The sequence below is a fragment of the Drosophila novamexicana genome, unplaced genomic scaffold, assembly GCF_003285875.2.
Source record: "Drosophila novamexicana strain 15010-1031.04,08,12 unplaced genomic scaffold, DnovRS2.1 tig00001961-arrow-arrow-pilon, whole genome shotgun sequence".
Lineage (NCBI taxonomy): Eukaryota > Metazoa > Arthropoda > Insecta > Diptera > Drosophilidae > Drosophila > Drosophila novamexicana.
In genome coordinates, this window is record NW_020824915.1 from 59,860 (window position 1) to 87,376 (window position 27,517).

Genomic DNA, 27,517 nt, shown 5'->3' on the forward strand with positions numbered 1-27,517 from the left:
AAATTTTAGATGTAGATGCTCCTAGCTCCCGCGCAGATCGAGTTTTTTTTTCCGATAATCGATAACTTGATCCGTTTCCAAGCAATCGATAAAAATCTATTTCGATATCCTGTTTTTTGGGCAATTTTGGTAAATAATAAGAGTCACCAAACTTGACATATAGCTTCTAAAATAAAATATATATATGCATTTGATGTTGGAAGAAGAGGGTTCAGGGTATCCCCTAGTCGGGAGCCCCCGACTAGAACCTCTTACTTGTTAACTTTAAGGAAAGTTGAAGCACATTTTTTGAAATGGAAGACTCTTAAAAACATTCGAATAAAAACGAATAATGTAATTGATCAAATTAGGCGAAAAAAAATAATAGCAGCACTAGTCAATAATGGATTTAAAATTTAAAAAATGACCAATAAGTAGCGTATTCCTTAGTAAACAATTTTGAACTATTAATACTTAATCTAATTATCATTTAATACTTAGCACAGTGTCATTTATAATAGTGTCATGAATAATAGCTGCGCAGCGTCTTAGAGTGGGATCAACTGAGTCCTGGCATCGTTTTAGGGGAATTTTGGACCAGGAGCACAGATTTTTGATGGGATTCAGGTCAGGCGACTGAGCAGGCAACTCCGAAACGTTCATATAGTTTGCCCTTAACCATTCATTTGCGTGGAAACGAGGCAAGTTATTATACTGGGGTTTGTATTCTGTGTTCCTTGGGCGTCTAACCTATGATCGAGATCCCGTTCCACTAAACATTACAACTTTGGACTCATCTGACCACAAAATATTCCTACATTGGTGGGATGTCCAACTTGCATGATCCCTGGCAAACTTCATGCGTTTAGAAATTGGTGTCGAGTTTAAAAGTGGTACCTTTCTTGGGATGCAGGCTTTAAGGTTATGTTGCCTAAGTTAGGTACGAACTGGTCCGTCGCATTTATTCTAAGCCCATTTTAAGCTCGTCAGCAGGCTTGATGCGATTCTTCTTGCTTTGGCGGTCAATCTTTTGACATGAAGAGAGGTCATAGATCGTGTTCATCCGCGTGTTTTTAGTATTTTCTTCATAGCTTAAGGCGTTTTTAATCATTTTATTAGATCATCCTACAAATTGACCAACTTCTCTGTAAGTTTATCCGTCCAATATCATTTTTTTAATAAGATCGCGATGCTCTGCAGTGCAGTGCTTTCCGCTTCCGCTTTCCCATTGTAATAATTTTTATTATTCTCTTAGAAACAATGATATCTTAGTAAAAACTAATTGTGCTATTTTTTCTTTTTGGGTGCTTTTTTATTGAAATCCCAAAAAAAAAAAAAAAAAAAAAAAAATAAAGACCGAAAAACGCTAACACTTTTTTTGTTTTTGAGGAATACTAAACCATATAAAAAAAATCAATAAAATAAAAATCGGAACAGTAATCCACTTTTTTTTATCAAGAACATATTGTGTTGTGGTGCTATAATTTTTTTCGCAACTGTACATATATACATTTGTGCATAAACATCATCCCGTTTTATTCATTTTTAATGGGTTATAAGAAATGATAGGTATAAAATAAAACAATAATTACAAATAATCGGATTGATTATGGTGGGAAATAGAGAAGTTGATAAAATAGAATTAATGATCAATAGTTAAAGGACGACTTATTATAAGATAAGAATCGTAGACTAAGGAGAGGCAATTATGTTAAGCAAAGTATTGTAGCTTAATACATAAGAATAGGGAGCATGAAAGAATATTAGTAGAAGTCGTACATACTAGATAGATACAATGTTGGAAAGATATGTGTACTAAAGAGGTTTGATTCAAATTTTGAATAATTTTATTATTATTAATAAATTTTAATTCAATAAGATAAAATAATCTGAAGACTTTCACATGCATGTGTGATTATCTTCGGCACCCCGATGATTACTCTGTTTGCTTAAAGTTGTTTTATAATAATATTATTAGCTTTCGCAAAATATAAATTTATTACAAATAAGAAAATGAAAAATTTTTGCATTCGTATTTATTCCAGAATTCACCGTGCAGTAAACAGAATATATATGCCTTTATAATTGTAACTTACCGTACATTTTTGCAATGAATGCATCGTTCCATTCATATACTGATATACTAGCGGCACATCAGCAAGATTCCTCTAGTCCGGAAAATTTCCCTTCAGTTGTCGTTGGTTATAGAACCAGCCACACCAAGGATATTGCTGAAAGTAATTCAAACATCTCTTCGTCTCAATTGTCGTTTATGGATGAATCTTCGAATGAATTCAACAACCAACAGTTAATACATCCCAGCACATTAGTTAAAGTGTGTGGTGGTTGTGGAGGTAAGTTCAATACCTATTTTAACAGCTTCTATATTAACTTGATGGGATCTCCATTTAAAAAGAGCTTTAAAAATTAAAAATGCGAAGATACAGCTTAATTCTTAGAAGAATGGCAAAATATGGGCAAGTGGGCTATTTGACTTAAATATATGATAGCAGAAGCAATTATAAACAATTATAGAAAGGGTATAATGGTTTTGGGAAAATGTATGTAACAGGCAGTAGGACGCATTCTGAACTGCATCAACTGCATCAATAGTGTAATCAATCTTGTCTTGTCCGTCTGTCCGGTTGTGTGATCCCATCGGTCTTAGAACCAATAAAATAAAAATTTGAATAGAAGTCCTTTAGTACCAGCACAGTACAAATGCATATTTGTAAGTATTTTAAAGGGATTTTGCTATTAGTTTAACTGATATGACTTACTTCTTTTTAATAAATTGAGATGAGTTAAATATTATTCTTATAAAAATATGAAGGATATATTTAAGTATTTATTTTTTCGCCGGCGATTTAGATCTTGCTTCTCTAATCCACAGTTAGGTTTTTTTTTTCAAAACAGAGCTAGCTGAAAAAATTAAAAACAACAGTAGAGTCCATTATTACTTTTGGAAGTAAATATACTTTATATATAATACCTCAAATAAGTTAGCTATCGGTTTTATTTACCACGGTGTCCAATTGTAGCCAATAAGTTTTTCATCTGAGTATATATTCTCTATTCAAAGCACTCATTCATTTTATCAAACGGTTATAGATCAAATTTGAGTCATCTGCGTATTGTTTTCGTTCAGTGAACTTAAAATTCAATCCGAATTTCTTAATCACTTGTTTATGTGCACCAATACACGCACCAATATTTCATATTTGATTAAGTGCCAGCAATAAATTGGGAAAAACCACCGTCTTTAAAATTAGTAAACATGTGCTGGACTGAATGGTTTTTTAAACTCTTATATAGTTATTTTAAAATGTGTCTCAGTTGTCATTCATATTAATACGGTTGTGTTAAGCGAATGAAAGAGCGATTGCACAGCCCAAATCGTCAAGCTGGAAATTTGTTATGTTCTTATTATTATTTTTTATTTTATTTATTTCTTCAAAAATTTAATCTTAGCTTCGTTTTACCGTTTACCGAAAATCCGCTCCCTAGTTTAAAAGTAAAGTTCAAATTTTTTCCGATTCACATTTGCTCTTTTTTATACCCTGAATCCATTGAAGTTGGGTATGAAGAGAGGATATAATGTTTGAAATACAAATTTATTAAACCCGTTATACCATATTATCTAAAAATATTACTATAATTTGAAACACACAATCTTATCTGGAATTTATTTAACATGAGCAAACTGAATAAAAACTGCATTCTTCAATATCTCCCGAACTTCAACAGCTAACTAAAACAACTAACTAACAATCCAATCTCGAACATTATATTTTTAATGGACCTTCGTCGCCTAATAATTCGCTACGCGTTAGCGGGCAGATTATTGACTGTTTATCCGCGTTTGCGGATAATGAATGATAGGAACGGTTACGGAACAATTCGTTTATAATGCCAGCCAAACTTGCCCTGTATATCAAAATCGAAACTACAATTAAAGACAATTGATTCTTAGAGCTAGAGTCGGCAGACCCGATTTCCGAGTAGAGCTGAGTTTCCGCCTTGTGTGGGTTATGTTGGGGAAGCTGGACTGCGGGGTGTTACTTGATAACTACTCCCTGCTTAAAGAATGGACCGTGACAAATGTTGCCACCACAAAAACAAGTATCTGCTCAATTATCTTATACAAAGACTAAAAGTCTTAGAATATACAATTTTCTAATAGCATCACCGACAGGATTGTGTTGTTTTATTTCCCCGTCCGGCCAGCTAAGCCCCTTTTCACAGCTAATTTTGTAGGTGACATCATTAGAGCCTACAGCTAAGAATGAAAGTGTTAGTAGAGAAAAAGTATCCTTAAGTAATAATAATAATAATAATCTTAATTAACTAACTAACTTAAGAAAATGTAATAAATAGGAAAAACGACTCATAAAAGTTTTTAAAAAAGTAAAGAAAATCACACTATATATAGAGTGTTAAGTAGATGGGATAAAGGGATAGTCTGTACGCAAGCTATGCCCCTACTCATAGCTGAGAATGGTCAGTTTGTATCCGTAGTTACCCAGAAAGAATCGATATAAGGGGGAGAGGAAATTCCGTAGAGAAAACGTGATACAAATGTAATTCTTTTAGAGTACACGAAAAGAATTGTACAAATCGTAATCTTTTGTGCGCGTAGGTAGGAATAAGGGCGATAATTTCTTGTAGGTCTAGACGGAACAGAGAATTGCAGTCGCCCCAACAGAAAAGAGGAATCTATGTCGCCAACAATCAACATAGAGGATTTTACTACGGTTGGCTAACTACGGAAGATCTAGAAGAAGAAGCTTGCTGGAGAAGGATGGAAACCAAATATTGCGGTCCTAATTAAAACCTCGTAAAGCAAAAATAAGAAATTGCTTCTGATTAGATTCGCCCTATAGGATGTATAGGAGTTTGGTTTTTAGACCAACGTTTGATGAATCCAAGTACACCTTTGGCCTCAATGATGATGGTGACTATATGAAGATTGAACTAGAGCTTAGAATGAAATGAATTTAGAAATGAAAGCATAATTTGCCAAGGAAGTAAATCCAAACAGGTTGGTTGTTTTTGGCCGATTCTTTACGAATCCATGTTGAAAAGGTAAGAGATCGATTTTTATCGATTGCTTGGAAACGGAGTAAGTTATCGATTATCGGAAACAAACTCGATCTGCGCGGCAACTAGGAACACCTAGGAGCCGAGTCGATCTAGCCATGTCCGTCTGTCCATCTGTCCGTATGTATTAACGCAAGGATCTCAGAACCTATAATATCTAGAGACCTGATTTTTAGATGTAGGTCCTCCTAGTGCCGGCGCAGATAGAGTTTGTTACCGATAATCGATAACTTACTCCGTTTCCAAGCAATCGATAAAAATCGATATCGACATGCTGTTTTTTGAGCAATTTTAGTAAGTATTAAGAGCTAGAGTCACCAAATATGATATGTTGCTTCTAGAATATTATATATATATATATGATGCATCTTTCATTTTATACCCATCGCCACCTCCTCGTTAACACCGCAGAGCTATAAATCAACTTAATAACCCAACTTATACTGCCCACCAATAGATCTTCGGCATGCTGGAGATAGCCCTTCTTTCTCGTTTTTTTTTTATTTTGTAAGCCACCGCGTTTTTTTTTTACCATAACACTCACTCTCTACTCACTCAGTATATGGGACGCTCTATGTCGAAATATTGTTGATCATGAAGGCGCAGTCAGAGTCGTCTGCCTCCATGCAGGGATTAATTTATCCTTTAACTACTGCTTCCAGGCAGGGATTCGTGACCATGTAATTATATAATCAAACGAAAACATGTCAGTGCTGGTATACTTGGTTCTATTGAATGAATTTATTCAAAGTCAATATAATGTACTTAACCTATGGATACATGTATATGCTTATGCTGTTATCGGTAAACAGCTACACTTAGGCGCTCACTCTTGGAGCGCCTAAGGTGCAAGATCAGCGGTTAGTCGTCGATCAATGGTCTCGCTCTGTCTTGGCCTGTTCAAGTGGCATCAAGTTACTTAGCTGCGCAGCACGTTATGTATGTATGTGCATGTAATTTGCATGCAATAATAAAATTTCTTTATTTTTAACAAGGTACGCGTAATCCCTGTATGGATCGTCATGATATTTTGACAAGATTGCTTTTATTTTATTTTTATAATTTTTAAGCCTTTGAAAAAGTTTTCCTTAGTCAAATTTTTCATTGGAGTACAAATCTTTAATTTTGACTTGCGAATTGATTCTATCCCCTTGTTTAAATAAACAATTGGAGTTATTGAATTTCAATTTCACAAATTTTTTCACATCATTATTACTAATGACTTCATATACATTGGGCATGGATGTTTTCCTATCTTTAAGATCTTGTTTGTACCATCAGTATGTTTCTATTTATTTCTTTTAAGTTTTCTAGACTTATGCGGAATAATGCGTCCACAACGTGATTGTCTTTCCCCTTGAGATATTTTACAGTAAACTGATATTCTTCCAAATCTAGTCTCATTCTTGTTAATTTTGAGGTTCGGTTTTTCATTGAAAAAAGGTATGCAAAGGGTCAATGGTCTGATTTTACTATGTCTTCCGCATATGTGTGGTCTGAAGTGGTTTATTGCCCAATGAATGGCTGCTAACTCTTGTTCTGTTGTGGATTTATTGCTTTCGCCTTTTGTAAAACTGCGAAAAGCGTAAGCTACTGGTAGCTGAATATTATATGGTTGTGTTAATACTGCTTCACATGCTTCTTTAATAGCATCTTTGATTATACAAAATTCTTAGCTAAAATCGGGATGATCCAGTAAGGTTAGATTCATCAATGTTTTTTTAAAGATGATCGAAGGCATGCTGGCAATCAGATGTCCATTCGAATTTAACATCTTTCTTACATAATCTTGTTATGTGACGTGAATATTTGGCAACATTTTTTATAAAACGTCTATAATAATTGCAAAATGCAACGAATCTTCTAGCGCTATCTGCATCCTTAGGGACTGGATATTTTCTAATAGCATCATATTTTCTGTTATCAGGTAATATTCCTTTATAAGTTCATATATGTCCACAAAAGGTCCTTTCACTCATGAAAAATAAGCACTTATCTGGATGCAACTTTAGGTTGTTCTTTCTACAAAGATCAAAAACGTTTGCTATGTTTTTAGTTATATGTTTCTCAGAACATTCAAAATCGTTTGCTAGGTTTTTAGTTATATGTTTCTCAGAACATGCATGACAATTAAATCATCCATGTACAGAAATGCGTGCGATGGTTGAAGACCAGTAAAAGCTATTGTCATTATTCTTTAAAAATAATTAGGCGATATTTTTAAATCATAGGGTAATCGTGTGAAACGATAAGAGCCATTGCTCGTAGAAAAAGTCGTAGTATCTCTTGAATTTTCTTCAAGATCTATTTGGTGAAAGCTAGACATTAAATCTAGGCATGAGAAATATTTTGCTCTGCCTAATTGGTCAAGAATATTATCTATTCTTGGAAGAGGAAATTTGTCTTTTAATAGTTTTTTATTGATTTGACGGTAGTCTATTACTAAACGCCATTGTCTTTCTTGTGAATCCAGTAAGGATTTCTTTGGTAGTAATAATAATGGGCTATTATCTTCAGATACGGAAGGTTCTACTAAGTTATCATCAATGAGTTTAGTTATTTGTTTGGCTATTTCGTCCTGCTGTGAATGAGCTGCTCTGTAGTTTTTTATGTAACATGGTTCATCACCTTTTAATCTCAGTTTTTGTTTATAAAACTTATTCGTCGTGATTGGTTCTGTTTCCAATCGAAAAATATCAGTATATTTCGAACATTATTCTGTCATTACTTTTGAATGTTGAGGTGGAAATTTTTTCTTTTACTTTGCAAATACTGCTGCTCTTTGAAAATCGCTTGAATCAGCTATTTTATAGTGTTTATGTGTTTTAAACTGAATCTTTCTTATATTTAAAATTTTCGTATTGTTGGTTATTGAATTTCCAACATATATACATATTTGAACATCTTTACTGTTTACTTTAATTTGTCGAATTACTTCACAACGAGAAGGGACAACTATTTTATTGTTTTCAATGCTATGAAAGATTGGATATATTGGAGATATGTATTGAATGTGTAATATTATTTGGCATTAATATGAACGAATCGGACTCTGTTGAGAAATCTAATTGACAATTGCATTTTTTAGTGAAATCTCTTCCAATTATTTCTTCACCAGGGATCGGAAAATTTTTTGGTACTATGCGAAAGTATAATGAAATTTCCAGTTCTTAATTCGAGAAATGCTAGGGCAATCGAGAGTCTTGATCCTTTGCCTATTCCTGTTATCTGTGTTACGTTACTAAAGTCTATTTTATTGAAATCATCTGAGTTTTCTTTAATGACTGAAATGTCAGCTCCTGTATCTATTAACAAATGTGAATTTTCTACCTGTGTGTTCGTTTTTTATACTGACGAATATGTTTAAATTGAGATTAATTGTGTGAACTTTTCTTTTTTAGTAGTTTTGAGTACTCAAGGGGGCTTGGTAGTTTTCCGTAGTACTTTGGGCATGATGGACATTACCGTTGTATCTGTTGTTGTTGTTATTATTATTATTATTTAGGCGTTGTTTCTATTATTGTAACCTTCGTTTTGGCGGTTGTTACCTCTACACTTTCCACGTCGTCTATTATTGTAATTATTGTTGTTATAATTGTTATTAGAACCACGAGCGTTTCCTCTGCCCCGGTAATTACCACGATAGTTATTACCTCGGTGAGAATACAATACCGAGCTTGCATTGCCGGTCATTTCTGTTCTGAAATGGTTATATTTTGTAATGGCTTTATTCATCGTTTTGAATGTGCCTGCCTCAAGTATTGTTTTTAGTTTGCCATGCTCACAATTTTTTATAATGACTGAAATGGCTTCTTTGGTACTGGACGTATCAACATGTTCTGCTTTTAGTCCATCATCGAAGTACCAAGACTTCAATAGTTTTCGTTAATTATCGATTTCGTTTGCGAATTGTGTGGCTATTTTACCTCTTTGGTAGACATTAGCCATTTTTGCCTTTACTACATCGGATGTTTTGCTGACAATCGTAGTCTGCAATTTAGATATAATTGCGTCTATTGTGGTTTCATCTTGTATTTTATAAAGAGTTGAACCAACTATTTTGGATTTTATTACTTCAATTGCAATTTTTCTGTATGGACCTTTTGTTAGGTTAATTAGTTTTATTTCAGTCACAAATGTTTGTAGATGAATTTTCTCTCCATCGAATTCTGGTATGGCCTGTATAATTTCTTTTTTGTAAACCCTTCAGGCTACAGAAGTGTAGAGTGTTCTGATTCTGAAGCAAACACCAAGGTAATAGAATTAAAACCTATTACGATGGAAGGGTTTTAATTCTTACCCTGGTGTTTGCTTCAGAATCAGAACACTCAACAATACAGGTAATGTAATTATCGCTAGAATTGTAAGATTATCTATTTATTTTACTTCTAGTTCTATGTCAACATCTGTGTCAGATTCACTTTATTATTTTTCTTTAATTTCAGGCTGTTCAGCTGTTTCGATTGTTAAAGCTGTATTCAGTATAGTTGGAATCGATACATACATATTATACTTTGCTTTTATCGCGACTAAATTTATTCGAAGTTTGGTTAAGACCTTTGAGACTTTTGACCAATGTTGTTTGGTTAATCTTTCTTTATGGTCAAATATTGATATTTGTGCTTCATTAAAACACTTTACTAATATATTTGCGTTAGACATTTATATGATTTGTCAAGTTTTGATCTTATTTATTTAATATGGGTGACAATTTGATGTTACTGCATTTGTGTTATTATTTTATTTGGACAATATTATTTCATTCATGGCTCCAATGAATTTTATCGTTTGATACATTGTCTGGATACCATGTGCCGTCTCGCAAGAGCTAGTATTTGGTGATTCTTGCCTTAAAATTTTGTTGTATTTTCATAATGTGATAATATATATATATTTTTTAAATATTTTCAAGATTGTTTGCTCTATCTAATCATTTTATTGTGTTATACATATATAGTGAGGAATAATTGAGCTAAACTTGTAATTGTTAATATTAATATTAATATTGTCTTGCATTAATTTTTTTTGTTTAACATTTTTTTTTATTTTTGCATTTTGAATGTTTCTATTTTAGGAGCTCATTTGCATACCTATGTTTTATTACACGCTGATGCTCCCTCGATGCCGCAACTGGCGGTGTACCTTTCGCGTTATCGCACAAGCATTTATTGGTTGTTGGTGTTGGCACTGGATGTGCAATGTCTGCACGTGTATTCGCAGAAGGGGCTTACCAGCAACCCTTCGCAATCCTGTGGACAAGTTCTCCAAGGTTTCGGCAGGTTGACTGGGGTGATTGGTTTAGCTTTATTAGTTAATTTGTTTGTTATGATTTTAATGTTCGCTGAGTGAGTAGCGGTGTTTGGTTTACTCTGCTTAATTAGGTTTTTCAGGTAGTCGAGCTCAGTTTGTAGTTACTGATCGTCGACCATGTGGATGTCGATATCCTGTTTTTTGGGCAATTTTGGTAAATAATAAGAGCTATAGTCACCAAACTTGACATATAGCTTCCATAAAAGAATATATATATGCATTTGATGTTGGAAGAAGAGGGTTCAGGGTATCCCCTAGTCGGGAGCTCCCGACTAGAACCTCTTACTTGTTTTTTTTTGTTGCTGGTTTGTCTGTTAAGTAGACTCGTCAGCAAGTAATGCGGTTAGTTGCGAGTTTGAACTCTGCCAAGGGAACTTTCTTTTTTAAATTTATCTTTATTACTTCAAACGAGCGCGTTGCGCGAACTGCATTTTGGCGTTGGAATAAGAGGGTTCAGGGTATTCACTAGTCAGCAGCTCCCGACTAGAACTTCTTGTTGTTAATAGCAGCCATCTTAAGTGCGCTATTCTTTTTTTTTATTTTCTAAGCCACCGCGTTTTTTTTTTTTTTGCCATAGCACTCACTCTCTACTCACTCAGTATATGGGACGCTCTATGTCAAAATCACGACGGTACATATCATAGATGGCCTCTTGTTGATAATGAAGGCGCAGTCAGAGTCGTCTGCCTCCAGGCAGGGATTCATTTATCCCTTAACTACTGCTTCCAGGCAGGGATTCCTGACCATGTAATTATATATTTGTAATCAAACGAATGCACGTCACTGCTGGTTATAATTGGTTCTATTGAATGAATTTATTCAAAGTCAATATAATGTACTTAACCTATGGATACATGTATATGCTTATGCTGTTATCGGTAAACAGTTACAAAGAGAGAGAGGGAGAGAGCGCGGGGGTACTCATACATAAGTGCGCGCACTCTCGGAGCGCCTAAGGTACAAGATCAGTGGTTAGCCGTCGGTCAACGGTCTCGCGATGTCTTGGCCTGTGCAAGTGGCATCATGTTACTTAGTTGGGCAGCACGGTATGTACAGCTGTTAAATAAAAAATAGTATCACCACTACAACACATTTTGTTCTTGATGAAAAAAAAATGCGATTACTGTTCCGTTTTTTTTATACCCTGAACCCATTAAAAATGGGTATAAGGGCATATTGTATTTGTGCAAAATCCAAATGTATGTAACAGGCAGAAGGGAGCATCTCCGACCCCATAGCCAAAACCGTCTGTCTGTCTATCCATTTGTCCATCCGTCCGTCTTTCCGTATGTATGAACGCAAGGATTTCAGAACCTATAAGAGCTAGAGACTTGAAATTTTAGATGTAGGTGCTCCTAGTTCCCGCGCAGATCGAGTTTATTTCCGATAATCGATAACTTACTCCGTTTCCAAGCAATCGATAGAAATCGATATAGATATGCTGTTTTTTGGGCAATTTTGGTAAAAAATAAGAGCTAGAGTCACTAAACTTGAAATATAGCTTCTAAAATAGAATATATATATGCATTTGATGTTGGAAGAAGAGGGTTCAGGGTATCCCCCAGTCGGGAGCTCCCGACTAGAACCTCTTACTTGTTTTAAATTTGATTTGTTTTATATTGCTTAGTACTCCCTATAAACAAAAACAGTGTTAGCGCTCTTCAAGTTTTTGTCAATTTGTTTTATTTTTTTTTTTTTTTTTTTTTTGGATTTAATGAAAAAAGCACCTAAAAATTCCGAAATAAATAGCACAATTAGCCCTTTTTTAGTAAATCCTCGATATATCGCGGAATTGCTTTTGCAGAATGGACGTGCATATTATTTTTGACTAAGATATCATTTTTCTTTCATAAAAGTTAATAATAATCATTACAATTGAACGTGGAAGAAGCACGATCCTATCAAAAAATTGATATTGGACGGAAAAACTCATAGAGAAGTTGGTCAATTTGAAGGATGCTCCTATAAAATTATTAAAAACGTCTTAAACTATCAAAAAAATATTGAAATGACCCCTCTTCATGTCAAGAGACTGATTCGTTAGAACACGAAGGAACCCTTCAAGCCTGCTACCGAGCTTAAAAAAGAGCTTAACATAAATGTGACGGCACAAACAGTTCGCTTATATCTTAGGCAACATATCCTAAAAGACTGCAAACCAAGAGTCCCACTTTCAAACGCTATACCTATCACTAAGCGCATGAAGGGATCATGCAAATTGGACATCCCAACAATGGAGAAATATTCTATGGTCAGATCAGTACAAAGTGGTTATGTTTCGTGGCAAGGGTTCTCTATCATCGTTAGACGTCCAAGGAACACAATACAAGCCCCAGTACACCCCAAAACCCGTTAATTATGGAGAGTGTAGTGTAGTGGCTTGGCCCTGTTGTTGCTACTATGGAGTAGGTCCATTACATTGGATAAAACCATCATAGATCAGCACGTGTATGTGAATATCATGGAGACAGTTATGCTACCCTTTGCAGAATAAGAAATGCCCCTCGTACAGGTCTTTCAACAAACACACCAGTAAGAAAGAAAATGAATGGTTCTGGTTCAGGGCAAACTCTGGGAACGCTTTGGCCTGCTGAGTCGCCTGATCTGTATCCCATTGAAAATTTGTGGTCCGAAGTCAAGAAGGCAGTTGCTGCTTCCAAACCAACCAATATCGGATCACTTTGGGAAGAAATTAAAGAGTCCTAGTCCAAAATTTTCCTAAAACGATGCCAGAACTCAGTTGATTCCATGCCAAGACGCTGTGCAGATGTTATTGCTAATAAAGGACACTGTACTAAATATTAAATGATAAATATAGATTTAGTATTAATAGTTCAAAACTGTTAACTAATAAATTCCTGTGGTGCCATGTTTGTAAGAGTCTTCCCTTTCTGAAAATGTGCTTCAAGTTTCCTTAATGTTAAAAAAGTGGGTGTGGAAACTATTTAAAAGTTGCTTGTGGTAGTGGTGCTATGATTTTTTTTCGCAACTGTGTGTATGTGCATGTTTATGTACATGCATATATGCGATCATATTTATGCTATGCGCTTGAATGTATATATTTATAATTATTTAGACTTACAACAAAGTGCTACAAGTTGAGTTATGTATGTATGTATATGAGTGTATGAATACACTAGACTCGGATTTTTGGCAAATTACCTTTTACAATGAGTAAGATAGTTCTCATAGCACTGCGAATTCAGAAATAAGATGTTCGACTTGACTTAAATATTTAGCCAGGTCAATACTCGAACCAGACTTATTAAAGTTTTTAATATATTTAGTTGTGTTGTGAAGAAGGGAATTTAGGGAGTTATACAAAAAATTAATAACAATATTTATATCAACCATGGTGAATAAGAAATAAGAGGATTGCAACATTACAACCTCTAAAGTAGGATGATATACATCATCAGTTAGAGATAAAGGAGGGGACCTGGACGCATTACCAATAAGGTACTCGTTGACAAATACAAGATAAAGTGTTCTATTCAAGTGATTAGAATTTAAATTGAGTTGCAATTTTCGGTAGAAAATTATAACCAAGAGATGTTCGGTAAATGAATATAACCCCTCAACACTACATAGGTCATTAACTCGCACATGAGTAGAATCTGCTGTAATACAAGTAATATGTTTCAGATAAACTTGGATATCAGAAAAGGTGGAATATAGTGATATCAGATGTTATGTTTCTGAAAAATGCGATTATTTTCAAATCGAAGGAAGTTAGCCATAAAAAGATTTTTAAGCTTAGAAATAAGACCTCTGATAAGAATAGAGACTAGGTCGAATGACGAAGTTAGTTTCATGTGGCAGTAAGGTAAGAGAAATGAAAATTAGTTATTGGCACGCTAGCAAAAGATTTGCTAGCAATATATCGCAAGTGGTGTTATAGCTAAGCCGGGATACAAAAACTTGCTTACGAGGGGCAACAACAGTTAATGTAGTAGATAATAAAGATAAAATAGATTAAGTACGAGTTGGTGAGGCTATAGAGAAACCGGGATAGTTTTTTAAAATCTTGGCTATATTGCGCGCAGTTTTGCTGATTGGGACAGGTTTTGATATGGGGTCTACCGGAACTACTCAAGGGATACCACGGGGGTGAAATTCGGATAATCGCTTGGAAAAGGCGATAATGACAACATTGGTAATAAAACCAAATTGCTAGCCATATACGAAGGCGTATGTCATTGACATGATGTCATTTAGATTCTGTTTGTTAAGTCGGTGTAGAATGGAAAGCTCGATACTGGATCATGGCAATGTTCAACAGCGACGTGTATTCCTGTTCAGTGATTTGCTCAGTATATTATCGCGATTAACGAGATTGTCGCTATTTATCAACACTTTGTGAGGAAGAAGGTGCCCGCAACAGCTACCTCTGGGCCAGGTTCAACGCTTATTTTAGCCGGGCGATTGTTGATAATGATCACCCCATCATCGACAATGGTAATGGGTTCCAGGTGGCTGGGCTGAGACTGAAGGTGGGCGACGCTTCCTGCATGTTAGCCACGAGCGCAAGTTTTGCGTGTCGCAGTTGCGCAAATAGCGCAAAAAGGATCGTTGTCGGGATGCAATTTGTCCGGTTTAGGGTATTGCCTCCATCCCATTCCTCTAAGATGCTGTCTGAGGATTGTAAGAGTGTGTGATTATGTTCTACAGAATATTTGGATTTGCTTGCATATGAACTTATCTCTAGGGTACTCAATAATGCAGTATATAATGCTATCCGACCATAAAATATTAATATTAGATTATAAGATATTATTAGATACTTCCATTAAGCTAATTACAGGGATATCTGTAAGTTGTTCATTTTGAATAGACTTAAAATCAGCGTGTCGTAAGATGGTTGCATGTATTATCTTTGCCTTAACAAGATTTATTGTGGGCATGAGGTTCTGAACTTCCGTAATAAGTATTCTGTATCTTCGAAAGGATGATCGGTGTCAGTCTGATCCTTCCTTTTGGTTTAAGGATTTGGTTTATTGTGTGAGTCATATGGTTTGGTGTTGATCACCACCTGCTTGTTTTTGACTTTATAAGTTGGTAATCAGAGGCATTAGGGGCGCATGTCCCTTTTAGCGCTGTGCTCAAAAAGTGTAAGCTTTTCGCCAGCAAGTGGGAACAAATCAGATAAGTCTCATCCACTATACGTATGAAATGTGGGGTATTAGCTGAGTGCCTTACTAAATCATGTTGCGTCCAAACTAATACGTCGCCGTCTACTATTGAAATATAATCGGATTGTATCGGTAATCCGAGCGTTAGTCACTGTGAGAAATAGAAGAGCCACTTGCATACGCCTGGGAGGTAGGAAAAGAAAGGATAACTTCTTAAATTGATATTAAAACTCTGTTATGTCATGTACGTTTTTCTCTAGACCGTGCTGTGTTGTACCACAGATGTGAAACATGTGGCCTTCTATAGATACTGAGGCCCTGGATTGTTTTTGGGTATGATGATCGAATAAAATTGGCGAAATCCACCGTCGTACGTCTTTTAAATATCGTGCGAGGCTACTGCTGACAACCGTACAGACGCGTGTGTCTCCTGCTTACCCTCGAATTCCGCTAAGCACATTAAAGCATTTACGGGTTCGGCGGGTATGAATTACAGGCAATGCGATGTGCGGCTTTTCAGCTGTCCTGTTAAATCGTTTATATGGCGGCTAAGTTCTCCCCTAATGTTTGTATCACTCTACGCCACTTATGCTAGTGCACTAGACACTGCAGCCCGACTTGTTGCAAATTTTTAAGGCTCACAATTCCTCTTGGACAGTCAAGTCCGTTTATAGCTTATTCTTTTCACAATCTGATCACAATGATTCAATAGTCTGTCTTCTTTATTCTTAGTTGAACATCTCACTTACATGATTTTCCAGTTTATCTTATCGGGACTTCAGCTGTAGATAAGTTCTTGATCTGCCCTCGGAGTTGTCCCGGTTTTGTCTCCGCCGCCTAATGAGCTAATGTGGCTTTGTTGTCAAATTTTTTAATACTTTATGTGACGTTACAGCTTTGTCAAGTAGTTGCTTGAAGCATTATATGTGTCTTCACTTAGTTGGGATATTTTTATTTACGTTTTGATTGGGTTTTTTTGCTTTGCAAATTTCATCGCCAATTTATTATACACTACGGGTTAGCAAGAAAATTATTGACTGTTGATCCGCGCTAGCCACTAATAAGAGATAGCACCGATTACGGAACGACTCGTTTTTAACGCCAGGCAGACGTATCTGGTGAATATCAAAATCAAAACTAATACTAAAGGCAATTGATTTATAGAGTTAAAATCGCCGAATTCCGTGTCCGCAATAGCTGAGCTTGCGCCTCGTGTGGTGTATCATATTACGGGTAGGTCCAACAAGGTTGCCGATCGATATGATGCTCTGTCAGCATCTTAGGCGAATTAACCAAACTAGAGTTCAACGGCCTTGCCTACCCAGTTGGACTGCAGAGTGTCACTTGTGAACTTATACACAGCATACAATCGCAATTACGATTCTATTAATAAAATTAAAAAAAGGACACACACTTGTATGCAACAAATTTTGCTTTTTGTGCTTGTTACCATGATGGGTTGGTATCCAAAAAAATAATCAAGGTATTATCCCCTAGTCGGGCACTCCCGACAAATGCTCTCTTGTTTTTCCTCTTTTTTTTTTCTTTTTTTTTTTTTATATCGATTGATTAAAAGTTGTGGTTTGGGATATAACTGGTGGTTGAAGCTAATGCCTGGCTTGATAAATATTATTCAGCCTCTGAACCAGGAAAATCATAAATGAGGCGAAAAAAGCACCGAGGGCAATGCCCGCAGTGGACGCCTCAAAGAGAATTTTGGGTAACCGTAAAGTAAAGTTTATCGAAATACCTGAGAACCTAAAAATATCAAAGGACATATCGTGAATGTTTACTTGGGTATGCGAAACCTGTGTTCAAAGTGGGTGCCGCGCGAGCTCACAATCGAACCAAAAACAACAACGAATTAATTCTGAGCAGTGTTTAGAGCTGTTCTATCGTAATAAACCAGAATTTTGTCGACGGCAAGGTGACTCAGGCGCTCCTGATGTTTTGCACTTGCCGGAATTTCTTGATGTCGTCCACTTTCCAGCTCAACAAACATTGTCTGGACTTACAGGCCCAATAGTCTGCTACTCACCTTTTAAAAAACCTCCGAAAGAATTCTGCTGCATCGTCTGTTGTGAGGTTTTTTCGGCTGAGCACAATTTAATACCGGCTTAGCAGGTTCACCGAGTTAAAATCGCCTTTGAAAGGAGGGAGTACGGAGCTGCCGTTTTAATGGACAGGCTTAAGACCGCGGGTGGCATTAACGTCATTAACTCCGAGGACATGCCAGCGGGTCAAGTTTAACTCCATAAGTGCCAGAACTAGGCCATCGGGTGCACCCCAGTTGTGTGGCAATACGGTTGATAGAGTCCGGCACGATTAACACCATTACGCCTCTCTTATTGGTTTTTCCTACAGATGCAACTTACCCTATTAGGTTAGCAGAATCCTCCTACTATAGACGTGGTAATAGCTTCGCCTTTCTTATTGACGATGTCATTATGTTTAAAACCTATTTTCAGACAACGGGACCACATATAGCTCCTTTAAGATTAATAAATATGAACCCACTTAAAGGGTGTCAAGAATTGGTATGCTTCAACTGAAATTTCCGATACCACCTTTGAATTTTTCCGCTGGCGATTACTTCAAGAACCTTTGTCTCCAGCTGGTTGCTGTCTTCTGCCTACCCGGCCATCGTCCTTGCTGGACACATGGGAAGTTCTCAAGGCCCTGTAGTGCTTTGCGATCATTGTTCTTTGTGGTTAGCACATGTAATTATGGTAATGCAGACGGTATGGAGCAATCCTTATGTTGAAGCTCCTTAATGTCTATTATAGGGTCCAGGCTTTGTGTTCTGGTAATTGGATGGTGCCGTACACTTTACAAGTCACGCAATCCTTTTGCTCTTAACGATTAACAATTCATAGGCGAATACCCTGCAGTCACCTCGCCATAATTGAGTGCCCAGATCTGTCTAGTGGCCAGATTTGTCTACTTCCGTTTATCAGCCCATACGATCTCTAGAAAGCCGAGGATGCTCCCCGAGGTTTACGGGGCTCGGGAACAAACAGTCATCGTTTGTTGCTTAAGATTCGCATCTCTTCCATTAGCCTGACGATATCGCACAGGTTTGCGCTCTGAAGGTGCATCCGACGCATCAAGCAGAAAACTTTGTAGGTCTTTTTTGCGCAGCAGCGGTTTGTCAGGATAGTGTCCTGGGCGAGTTCTGGCATCAATCTGTAGCCGAACGATCGACTGCAGGAGTATTTAAAAATTTTTGGACGAGGTCGATATATGTGCCCTATGATGGCATACCGCCCAATTTCCAGAAGACCCACAGTTGTATTCGGGCTTTGTCCTTCCCTCCACTTATGGCTGGCCCAGGTGAGGATAAGGCAGACCAAAAGCATCGCATACTTTAGCTAGAACTTACAAGCGGTTTTATGTGAAATCATCATGTTAACAAGATCGGCTTAACTTAGCGATAAGAGGATGGGTTCGCTATGGAAAAGTTTTGTTTTGCAGTTTTTCGATATATTAGCAAACTTGTGGATAAGATTTCTCAACATCACTTCACAACACGCCACTGCAATAAAAAAGTCAACTTCCTAGCTCCTTCGGCTTGGACTTTACATTTATCACCAATTAGTCCGCCAGCCATAACAATCAGATTTATATATAGTTCTATAAAAGGGAAGGCCGTCATGCAAGTTGTATATATACATATCGGATATACTTAAGAGTATAACCGCTAACTGCAATTCAATATCAACAATTGGGTTGAATAAAAAAAAAAATAAAATAAATAAAATGGCTATTTGTAATAGTATATCCACAGCCTTAGCTATAGATAACTATTTATGAAAATTTTTTAATTTTGTTTAGAGGCTAATACGTAAATAACAGATAACAGAGCAAATATTTATGAAAATTGTTTAATTTTGTTTAAAGAATAATATGTAAGTGAATGTTGATGATAAAAATAAGATACAACAAATGGATTACACATGGAATCACCAGTATCACCAATAGTGCGATTGTATCATGGAAGATCTCCTTGACAAGACAATTGGGAAAGTTTAATACAAAATTTACTATAATTTATTATTGACTAAGGAAATATGGAGAATGACTTTACTTTGCTTAATTGGCACAAAAATATTAAAATACATTAAAAGTAAGGTGATCCAACAAACTGATGTGGGTTTCTTCACTTTACAATTTAATTTATGAAGTTTCAAAATCCATGAACAATATCGCAAAAGAGCAAATTTACTTAAAAATATGTGCTTTATTTTTATACCCTGAACCCATTAAAAATGGGTATAAGGGTATATTGTATTTGTGCAAAATCCAAATGTATGTAACAGGCAGAAGGAAGCATCTCCGACCCCATAAAGTATATATATTCTTGATCAGCATCAATAGCCGAGTCGATCTAGCCATGTCCGTCTGTGTGTCCGTCCGTCCGTCCGAAATTTTAGATGTAGATGCTCCCAGTTCCCGCGCAGATCGTGTTTGTTTCCGATAATCGATAACCTATACCGTTTCCAAGCAATCGATAAAAATCGATATCGATATCCTGTTATTTTGGGCAATTTTGGTAAATAATAAAGCTAGAGTCACCAAACTTGACATATAGCTTCTAAAATAGAATATGTATATGCACTTGATGTTTTAAGAAGAGGGTTCAGGGAGCTCCCTACTAGAACCTCTTACTTGTTTTATTTGGTATGGCTGTCGAGTAGAAGCTGTGGCAAGTAGTGAGTTCGGTACGGGTTCGAGTCCGATTAAAAAACCTTTTTTATCTTTTCTCAATTAATAACGCAACCTTTGTATTAACAAATTTGCGAGCCTCCGAATTGGGAAGAATATTCTGGGCCAACAATACATTTGTGTACAATACATTAAAACTAGGCATTTCTTCTGCTTCTCTATTATAGGGTGGTGTTTCAATTGATACTTTTTCTGCAACGTTTAAACCCCATATAAAAACTAAGCTTTAATTAATCAGCTGTAAATGCTCCAGTTATGAGTTTTGCAGTCAATCTTGTTTTGAACGTTTACTAGTTATGCCTTATCTAACGAAAGAATGCCAAATTTGTGTAAACGTGCCAAAATTGAAAAATTGTCATTTAAATGGCAAGCATTTTATTCAAACGACCACCTTGAGTACTCTCAATAATTCAAAAAATACTAACACATACTTGTGTGAAAACGAAAAAAATGCATTTTTCGGGTCTGTGAGTGGATCGACTTCGTGTTTGGGAATGTGACGTCAAATCTACTTCTACTACTACTTCCACCACAAACAGTGCCAAAATGTATCGTGCTCAGTACATAGCGTTGATGTTTTCACTAAGCAGCAGAGATATATGTTAGGATTATTAAAAATAAATTAAAATAAAAAGTATGTCACCTCTTTCGGTGTCAAGCTCTTTACCGCCTTCAACCGACCGAGCTATTTGCCATCGTCTCATATTCTATAGCCAGAGCACAGCTCTTTAAAGGGCACACGCATAAAGGATATATGTGTATATACATGTGTATGCAATTCTTGTGCCTTGCGATAGCTTGCCAACGTTTACTTAAATAAATATATTCGAATATTCGTTAAAAAATTGTCTGGTTCCTATTGGAGTATTTATTTTTTTGATTTTTTATTTAAAACAGGATTTCGAGATTGATTTTTATCGATTGCTTGGAAACGGGGTAAGTTATCCATGACGGAAAACAAACTCGTGCTGCGTGGGCGCACTAGGAGGACCTACGTTTAAGTCTCTAGTTCTTATTCTGGGATCGATCATAAATACGTATGGACAGACAGACGAACATGGCTAAATCGATTCTGCTAAAAACTTAAGTATATTATTGTTCCGAAGACATGATCGTCATTCAAACAATTTTTCCAACATGAAGGTCAACTTTTCATAACTTCGTCTTTGTGCATGTGTCCAGAAAGTTTTAGAAAAGGTTTATTTTATAAGATATAAACTGGTTAGTCAGAACCAAGTGTACACACACATAATTATTACATGAACATTTTTGATTTGGTCTTAAGATAATTATCATTTTTCTGCAACTACGGGGCTTGCCAACTCCTGTAACCGTTACATTCTCACTCTTGGCTAAGATATATGCAGTATTATCGCGTGAATCCCGATGCCGCGTCAATTAGTGTCCAATATAGATAAAAAAAAAGGTCTCCAAAGTGAAGACTCTGTTAAGGTTGTTCTAATCAAGGCCAGATAGTTAATATAAAAACATAAGGTGTATATATATATTTATAAATAAAAATTAGACAAAGCTTATTCTGTAACTATTTGTAAGCGTGGAGATAATTCAACAAAATGGGAAAAAACAAAAATATTAAATAAAGTTTGAATATTGTGATTTGTAGACATGTGAGCCAAACTTAAAAATAGGACGAAGAAATAAAAGGGTCTTTATCTCGTGCGGATCGTCAAACTCAATGTTTGATAAAAGCCAATTGAATTACTTTGAATTTTTGACACGAGGAAAAAAAGGGAGATCCCTTTGCTTGTTATAAGTAACAAAAACCATACCTTCATATGTAAGGTAGAAAATTACACCATTGACATAAATTAGCACGCGAAAGTAAAATAATACCAAGTAAAGTAATTTTTGAGAATAATAGAGTGGGTCGTGATGACTGCCGTGGGAAAAATACAGTTAAATAGAATAACTGTGATGCCAAGAAAATTAAAATTCATATCATAATCTTTAATCTTTAAAGCAAAATATTTGTATTTTGTGTTTGTGCAATTTTCATCTAATTGTTCGTATGATTTTTCATCTGAACGAAATGTTTTCGGTGCTAATGAAGTTTAAGACTTTAAACTTCAAATATACAGTAGTATGTATTTTTTTAACATTATTATTTTTTTGGGCAATAACACTAAACATACAATGGTTAGTGGCAATAATTGAATTATTTGTAGTCACCAAAAGATAAAAACTATTTTTCTTGCCCACGCTCATCTATAGTGTGGCAAATCTGATCAATCGATATCACTTAATGCTAAGCTGGTATTTTTACCATAGTTACTTTTTGTCATGAAGCTGCGCGCTAATGTGGGGTTTCACCAAATGTTTCACCAAAAATTGGTATGAAATTTTTTTTATTTACCATCTGATAGGCCTTAAACTAATTTTCAAAGATATATGTTCAAATTTTTTGGAAGATCTATTGCTTTTTGGTATAAATGGAGGTCAAAGATTTGGTTGGTTAAGTGCAGAATCAACGATTTTTTTGGGAGAGTTTTGTCTTGTCCGATCTGCTTCAAACTTATTTTCAAAGCTCTATTGGTGAAACTGTTGATTCCAACTGATGGTTCATTATTCTATGACCTTAAAAATATTTTCTTAATATTATAAGCATATAACCACATGATACATATAAAAGCATTTGTCGTTTTTTCCATTAACTTAAATTAAAATTCAGACATCCCAAAATTGGTCAAATTTGTCTGTCATATGTCTGACGGGCGGGTCAGTTGGTTAGTAAATTGTTTGAGACAGATATTTGTTGTGATGTCACCAACTACAGTCCGTTTTGTATGGGGCTTGTCGGCCAAAGCCTACTCTTATACGCTGTTTGTAGTAGTGCAGAAATAAGTTATAAAAAAAATATATCACAGGCTTTTAATATTAATATAAAGCTGTATATAAATAGGTAATAACTATTTTTATTATTATAACAAGAGGTTTTAGTCGGGAGCTCGGGGATACCCTGAACCCTCTTTTTCCAACACCAAATTATTCAGCTCGCGATACGTGCTCTTTTGCTTTAGTAGTAACAAAGATAAATTAATAAAAAAAAAAAATAAGTTTCCTTGGTAGGGCTCGAACTTGCATCTTACCGCACTACTTGCCGCCGTCTCTACACAACAGCCACACCAGCCAAAAAAAAAAAAGTTTCCCCGGTAGGTCTCGAACTGGCGACAGACTTGCCGCAGCCTCTACTCTACAGCCACACCAATAATTAAGTCTTAGTGAGAAAAAAAAAAAACAATTAAAATAGTAGCACAGAAAACAATACAATCGCAATTATAATGCTGTTGATGAATACGAAGCAGACGCGCATGAATGTGTGTATGTACGTGCATACAAATATTTTTCGAATTTCCGCTGGAGCCGCAAACACGTGTTTCTTAACCGATCTTCATGAAATTTTTTACAGTATATCTTATTGTACCATAGAATATTTGTGTATTCTCCAGAATTCGCAAATTTCGGACCTCACTTTCCGGTTGTCTGCTGGAAAACGGTTTATTTCCGACAGAATCAATAACGGCAAAAGAGAACACCTGCATTTAGGGTTCTATGTTCCAGACACTGGGTCCGAGCAAAAACACTTTTCGTTATTTTTTTTCGCACATACTTTTCCACGACCACTGAACAGAAAAAAAACTGCCAAAGTGTCTATTGTGGATATGCATGTTTTTGTTGTTTGTTTGTTTCTATTAATTATTGAATGGGTGTTTGCTTATAGCTTTAAATATGTACTTGTACACATATACATCATGCCCTCTTTTTCTCTCTCTCTCGCTCTAGCTTTCATTGATATCGTCTCACGACAACAACAAGAAAAGTCACTTTTCGCTTCCACTTTTTTCGTTTTTTTCTTCGACAGACTTATTTTCTGCGCGATCGGCCGAATGTGTTCTGTTAATATACTACTGTTACACAGAACAGTGTGTATTGCTCAAGCAACAGCACGAACAGAGTACACAAGCGCAACGAAAAAAAGTGTTCTATGGAGAGCGAAACCGAATCTGCTTCGTTTTTATACCCTGAACCCATTAAAAATGGGTATAAGGGTATATTAAATTTGTGCAAAATCCAAATGTATGTAACAGGCAGAAGGAAGCATATCCGACCCCATAAAGTATATATGTTCTTGATCAGCTTCAATAGCCGAGTCGATCTAGCCATGTCCGTCTGTCTGTCCGTCCGTCCGTATGTATGAATAGAATAGATGTATGTGCTCCTAGTTCCCGCGTAGATCGAGTTTGTTTCCGATAATCCATAACTTACTCCGTTTGCAAGCAATCGATAAAAATCGATATAGATATCCTGTTTTTTGGGCAATTTTGGTAAATAATAAGAGCTAGAGTCACCAAACTTGACATATAGCTTCTAAAATAGAATATATATATGGATTTGTTGTTGGAAGAAGAGGGTTCAGGGTATCCCCTAGTCGGGAGCTCCCGACTAGAACCTCTTACTTGTTTTCGGTTTTTTTGTGTGCAGATCGCATTGAGAATAAGTGTTGACTGTTATTTGCGACCTTTGGTATTCTCAAAAAGTAAGTTGCAATAGAAGTTGGGTTATTAACTTGACTTATAGCTGTGAGGTAGTAGCGGGGATACTTGATATATATATACTATTCTAGACTATATATACTATTCTAGACTATTTATATATTGTTGGTTTTAGCTCTTATTATTTACCCAATTTGCTCAAAAAAAAGGATTTCGAAATCGATTTTTATCGATTGCTTAGGTGTAAGTTATCGATTATCGAAAGCAAACTCGATCTGCGCACGGACTAGGAGGACCTGCAGCTGAAATTTTTAAGATCCTTGCGTTCAGACATACGGGCAGACAGACGGACATGGCTATATTGGCTCGGCTGTTGATGCTGATCAAGAATATATATACTTTATGGGGTCGGAGATGCTTCCTTCTGCCTGTTACATACATTTACATTTTGCACAAATAAAATAAACACTTTTTACCCATTTTCAATGGGTTCAGGGTATAAAAAGGAAAATATAAATTCTGACGAAACATGAAATTTCATCATTAAATAAATATTTTTGATTAACGCTCTATTTTCATATTTGTCTGTTTCCGTTCAAATTTAGTTTTGACACTTTCTTGATGAAGCATTCCATAAATCTGTATTTTTGCAGTAGGAAAGCCAATTTTGTATGTGGTGGGACGCAGCACGAAAGCTAAGCTTTCAAAAATATTTTGTATATAATTCCGCAACGAGTTGGCGTATTAAAGTAAGCTAATAGTTACTGGCATGTAGATAATTATGCCGCCCCAATTTTGAATATATTTATATAGAAATATGAAGCTATATTGTAATTCAATGTTTTATGTACTAATACTTTTCTTTACTTTTTATATTTTCGTAGATAAAATAAGTGATAGATATCTTTTATATGCATTAGACAGATATTGGCATAACGGTTGCCTGAAATGTCATTGCTGTGGAGCTATGTTAGCCGACGTCGGTTCTAGTTGTTTTACCAGGCGAGGTCTAATACTCTGTAAAAAGGACTATTCCAGGTATGGTCAATGCGGTGTAATGTAAAAATTTGCAATGCAGAATTTTTGCAATTATTATTAGACATATGTATGTTAAATTTATAAATCACATGAAAGATGATATTTATTTCTCTTTTTTAATGCGTATTTCAAGCTAAACTTATATGGGCTATATGAAATTTGTAAAATTAAACATAAACTTGTATTTAAGCTATAACAGAAACCATCGATTTAATTTGTCAAACTGAATGCAATATATGTATTATTCAGGAATTACCTGCCTCGTTTCAAAGCTAATTATAAAAATATGTTCTTTTCTTTAGTTTCTTGATTTCACATCAGGCTATATACATATACAATGCCGTTCACCTGAATAGTGCCTCTAAATTGTTCAAAGTAAAAGCATGATTTCTCATTAAAAAAAATGCTTTCAAGTTTTTTTTTTATTTAAATTATTTTCCATTTATTTACCAAATAACAAAAAAACAGTGATAGCTTACTGAACACAATATTAAAACAAGTAAGGGTTCTAGTCGGGAGCTCCCGACAAGGGGATACCCTGAACCCTCTTCTTCCAACATCAAATGCACATATATATTCTATTTTAGAAGCTATATGTCAAAATTGCCCAAAAAACAGGATATCGATATAGATTTTTATCGATTGCTTGGAAACGGAGTAAGTTATCGATTATCGGAAGTAAACTCGATCTGTGCGGGAGCTAGGAGCACCTACATCTAAAATTTCAAGTCTCTAGCTCTTATAGGTTCTGAGATCCTTGCGTTCATACACACGGACGGACGGACGGACGGACATACAGACGGACATGGCTAGATCGACTCGGCTATTGATGCTGATCAAGAATATATATACTTTATGGGGTCAGAGAAGCTTCCTTCTGCCTGTTACATGCATTTGGCTTTCGCACAAATACAATATACCCTTATACCCATTTTTAATGGGTTCAGGGTATAAAAAAAATGTTTGTTTAAAAATTCAAAATTCATGCTACCAAAATTGGATCACTAGTATAGAACAGTTGTCGGAAAATCTTAATAAGAGTTGGATATATAATAATATTGGTGGTTTTGGCGATCTTTCCATATTATAAAGGTTTGATTGGCTGGCTCGAGGTCCGCAGTTTCTATTCAAGACAAAATTTCAACAATACAAAGGCGAAAATACCAATGATGGACAAGATTAACATCATTTACAAAGTACCATGTTGCGGGGATAACAATATTTGCAAATGCGTGTATATCAGCACAACAAATCCAACATAAAATGGAGAATAACAACGCAAATCGGACTTCAGAATAATACATAAAGAACAGCTCTAATGGCTCACTGCATGAACAGCAACCACACGCCAAATTGAGATGCGACAACAATTCTTCAACAAAAACAGCACTACAACAAAAGGCATACATAATTAATGGTACACGTAATAAACACAACAAACTACAAACGACTAAACTACAAAACGGATATCGAAAATGGCGCTCATTTGTATAGACTATAGATATAGTATAGATCTATTAAACTGCCAGATAGTTTCGGCCGCCACGTCAGTAAGGGCAGACGTAATAAGCAATATATGTTTCAAAGTATTTAAGTAGTTTAATTTAATTAATATTAGTGTTAATTGTTTTTTTTTGTCCTGAAGACGGCCGAAGTGCAGCCGAAACATATCGGTGTAATATTAATCAAAATTGTGTTTATTTTTTGTCTTGAATTAAAACC

General features: G+C 35.7%; 1 protein-coding gene across 2 annotated transcripts in view; it reads left to right on the forward strand.

The window, feature by feature from the left end:
* Positions 1–27,517, forward strand: part of LOC115768711 (LIM domain transcription factor LMO4) — a 56,586-nt gene that overhangs the window by 3,795 nt on the left and 25,274 nt on the right. For both annotated transcript variants that reach the window (XM_030713406.1, XM_030713405.1), the window contains exons 2-3: positions 2,025–2,333; positions 25,642–25,795. In XM_030713406.1, coding sequence (XP_030569266.1) covers positions 2,090–2,333; positions 25,642–25,795 — 398 coding nt within the window. In that variant the 5' untranslated portion in view covers positions 2,025–2,089. The remainder of the gene's footprint in view (positions 1–2,024; positions 2,334–25,641; positions 25,796–27,517) is intronic.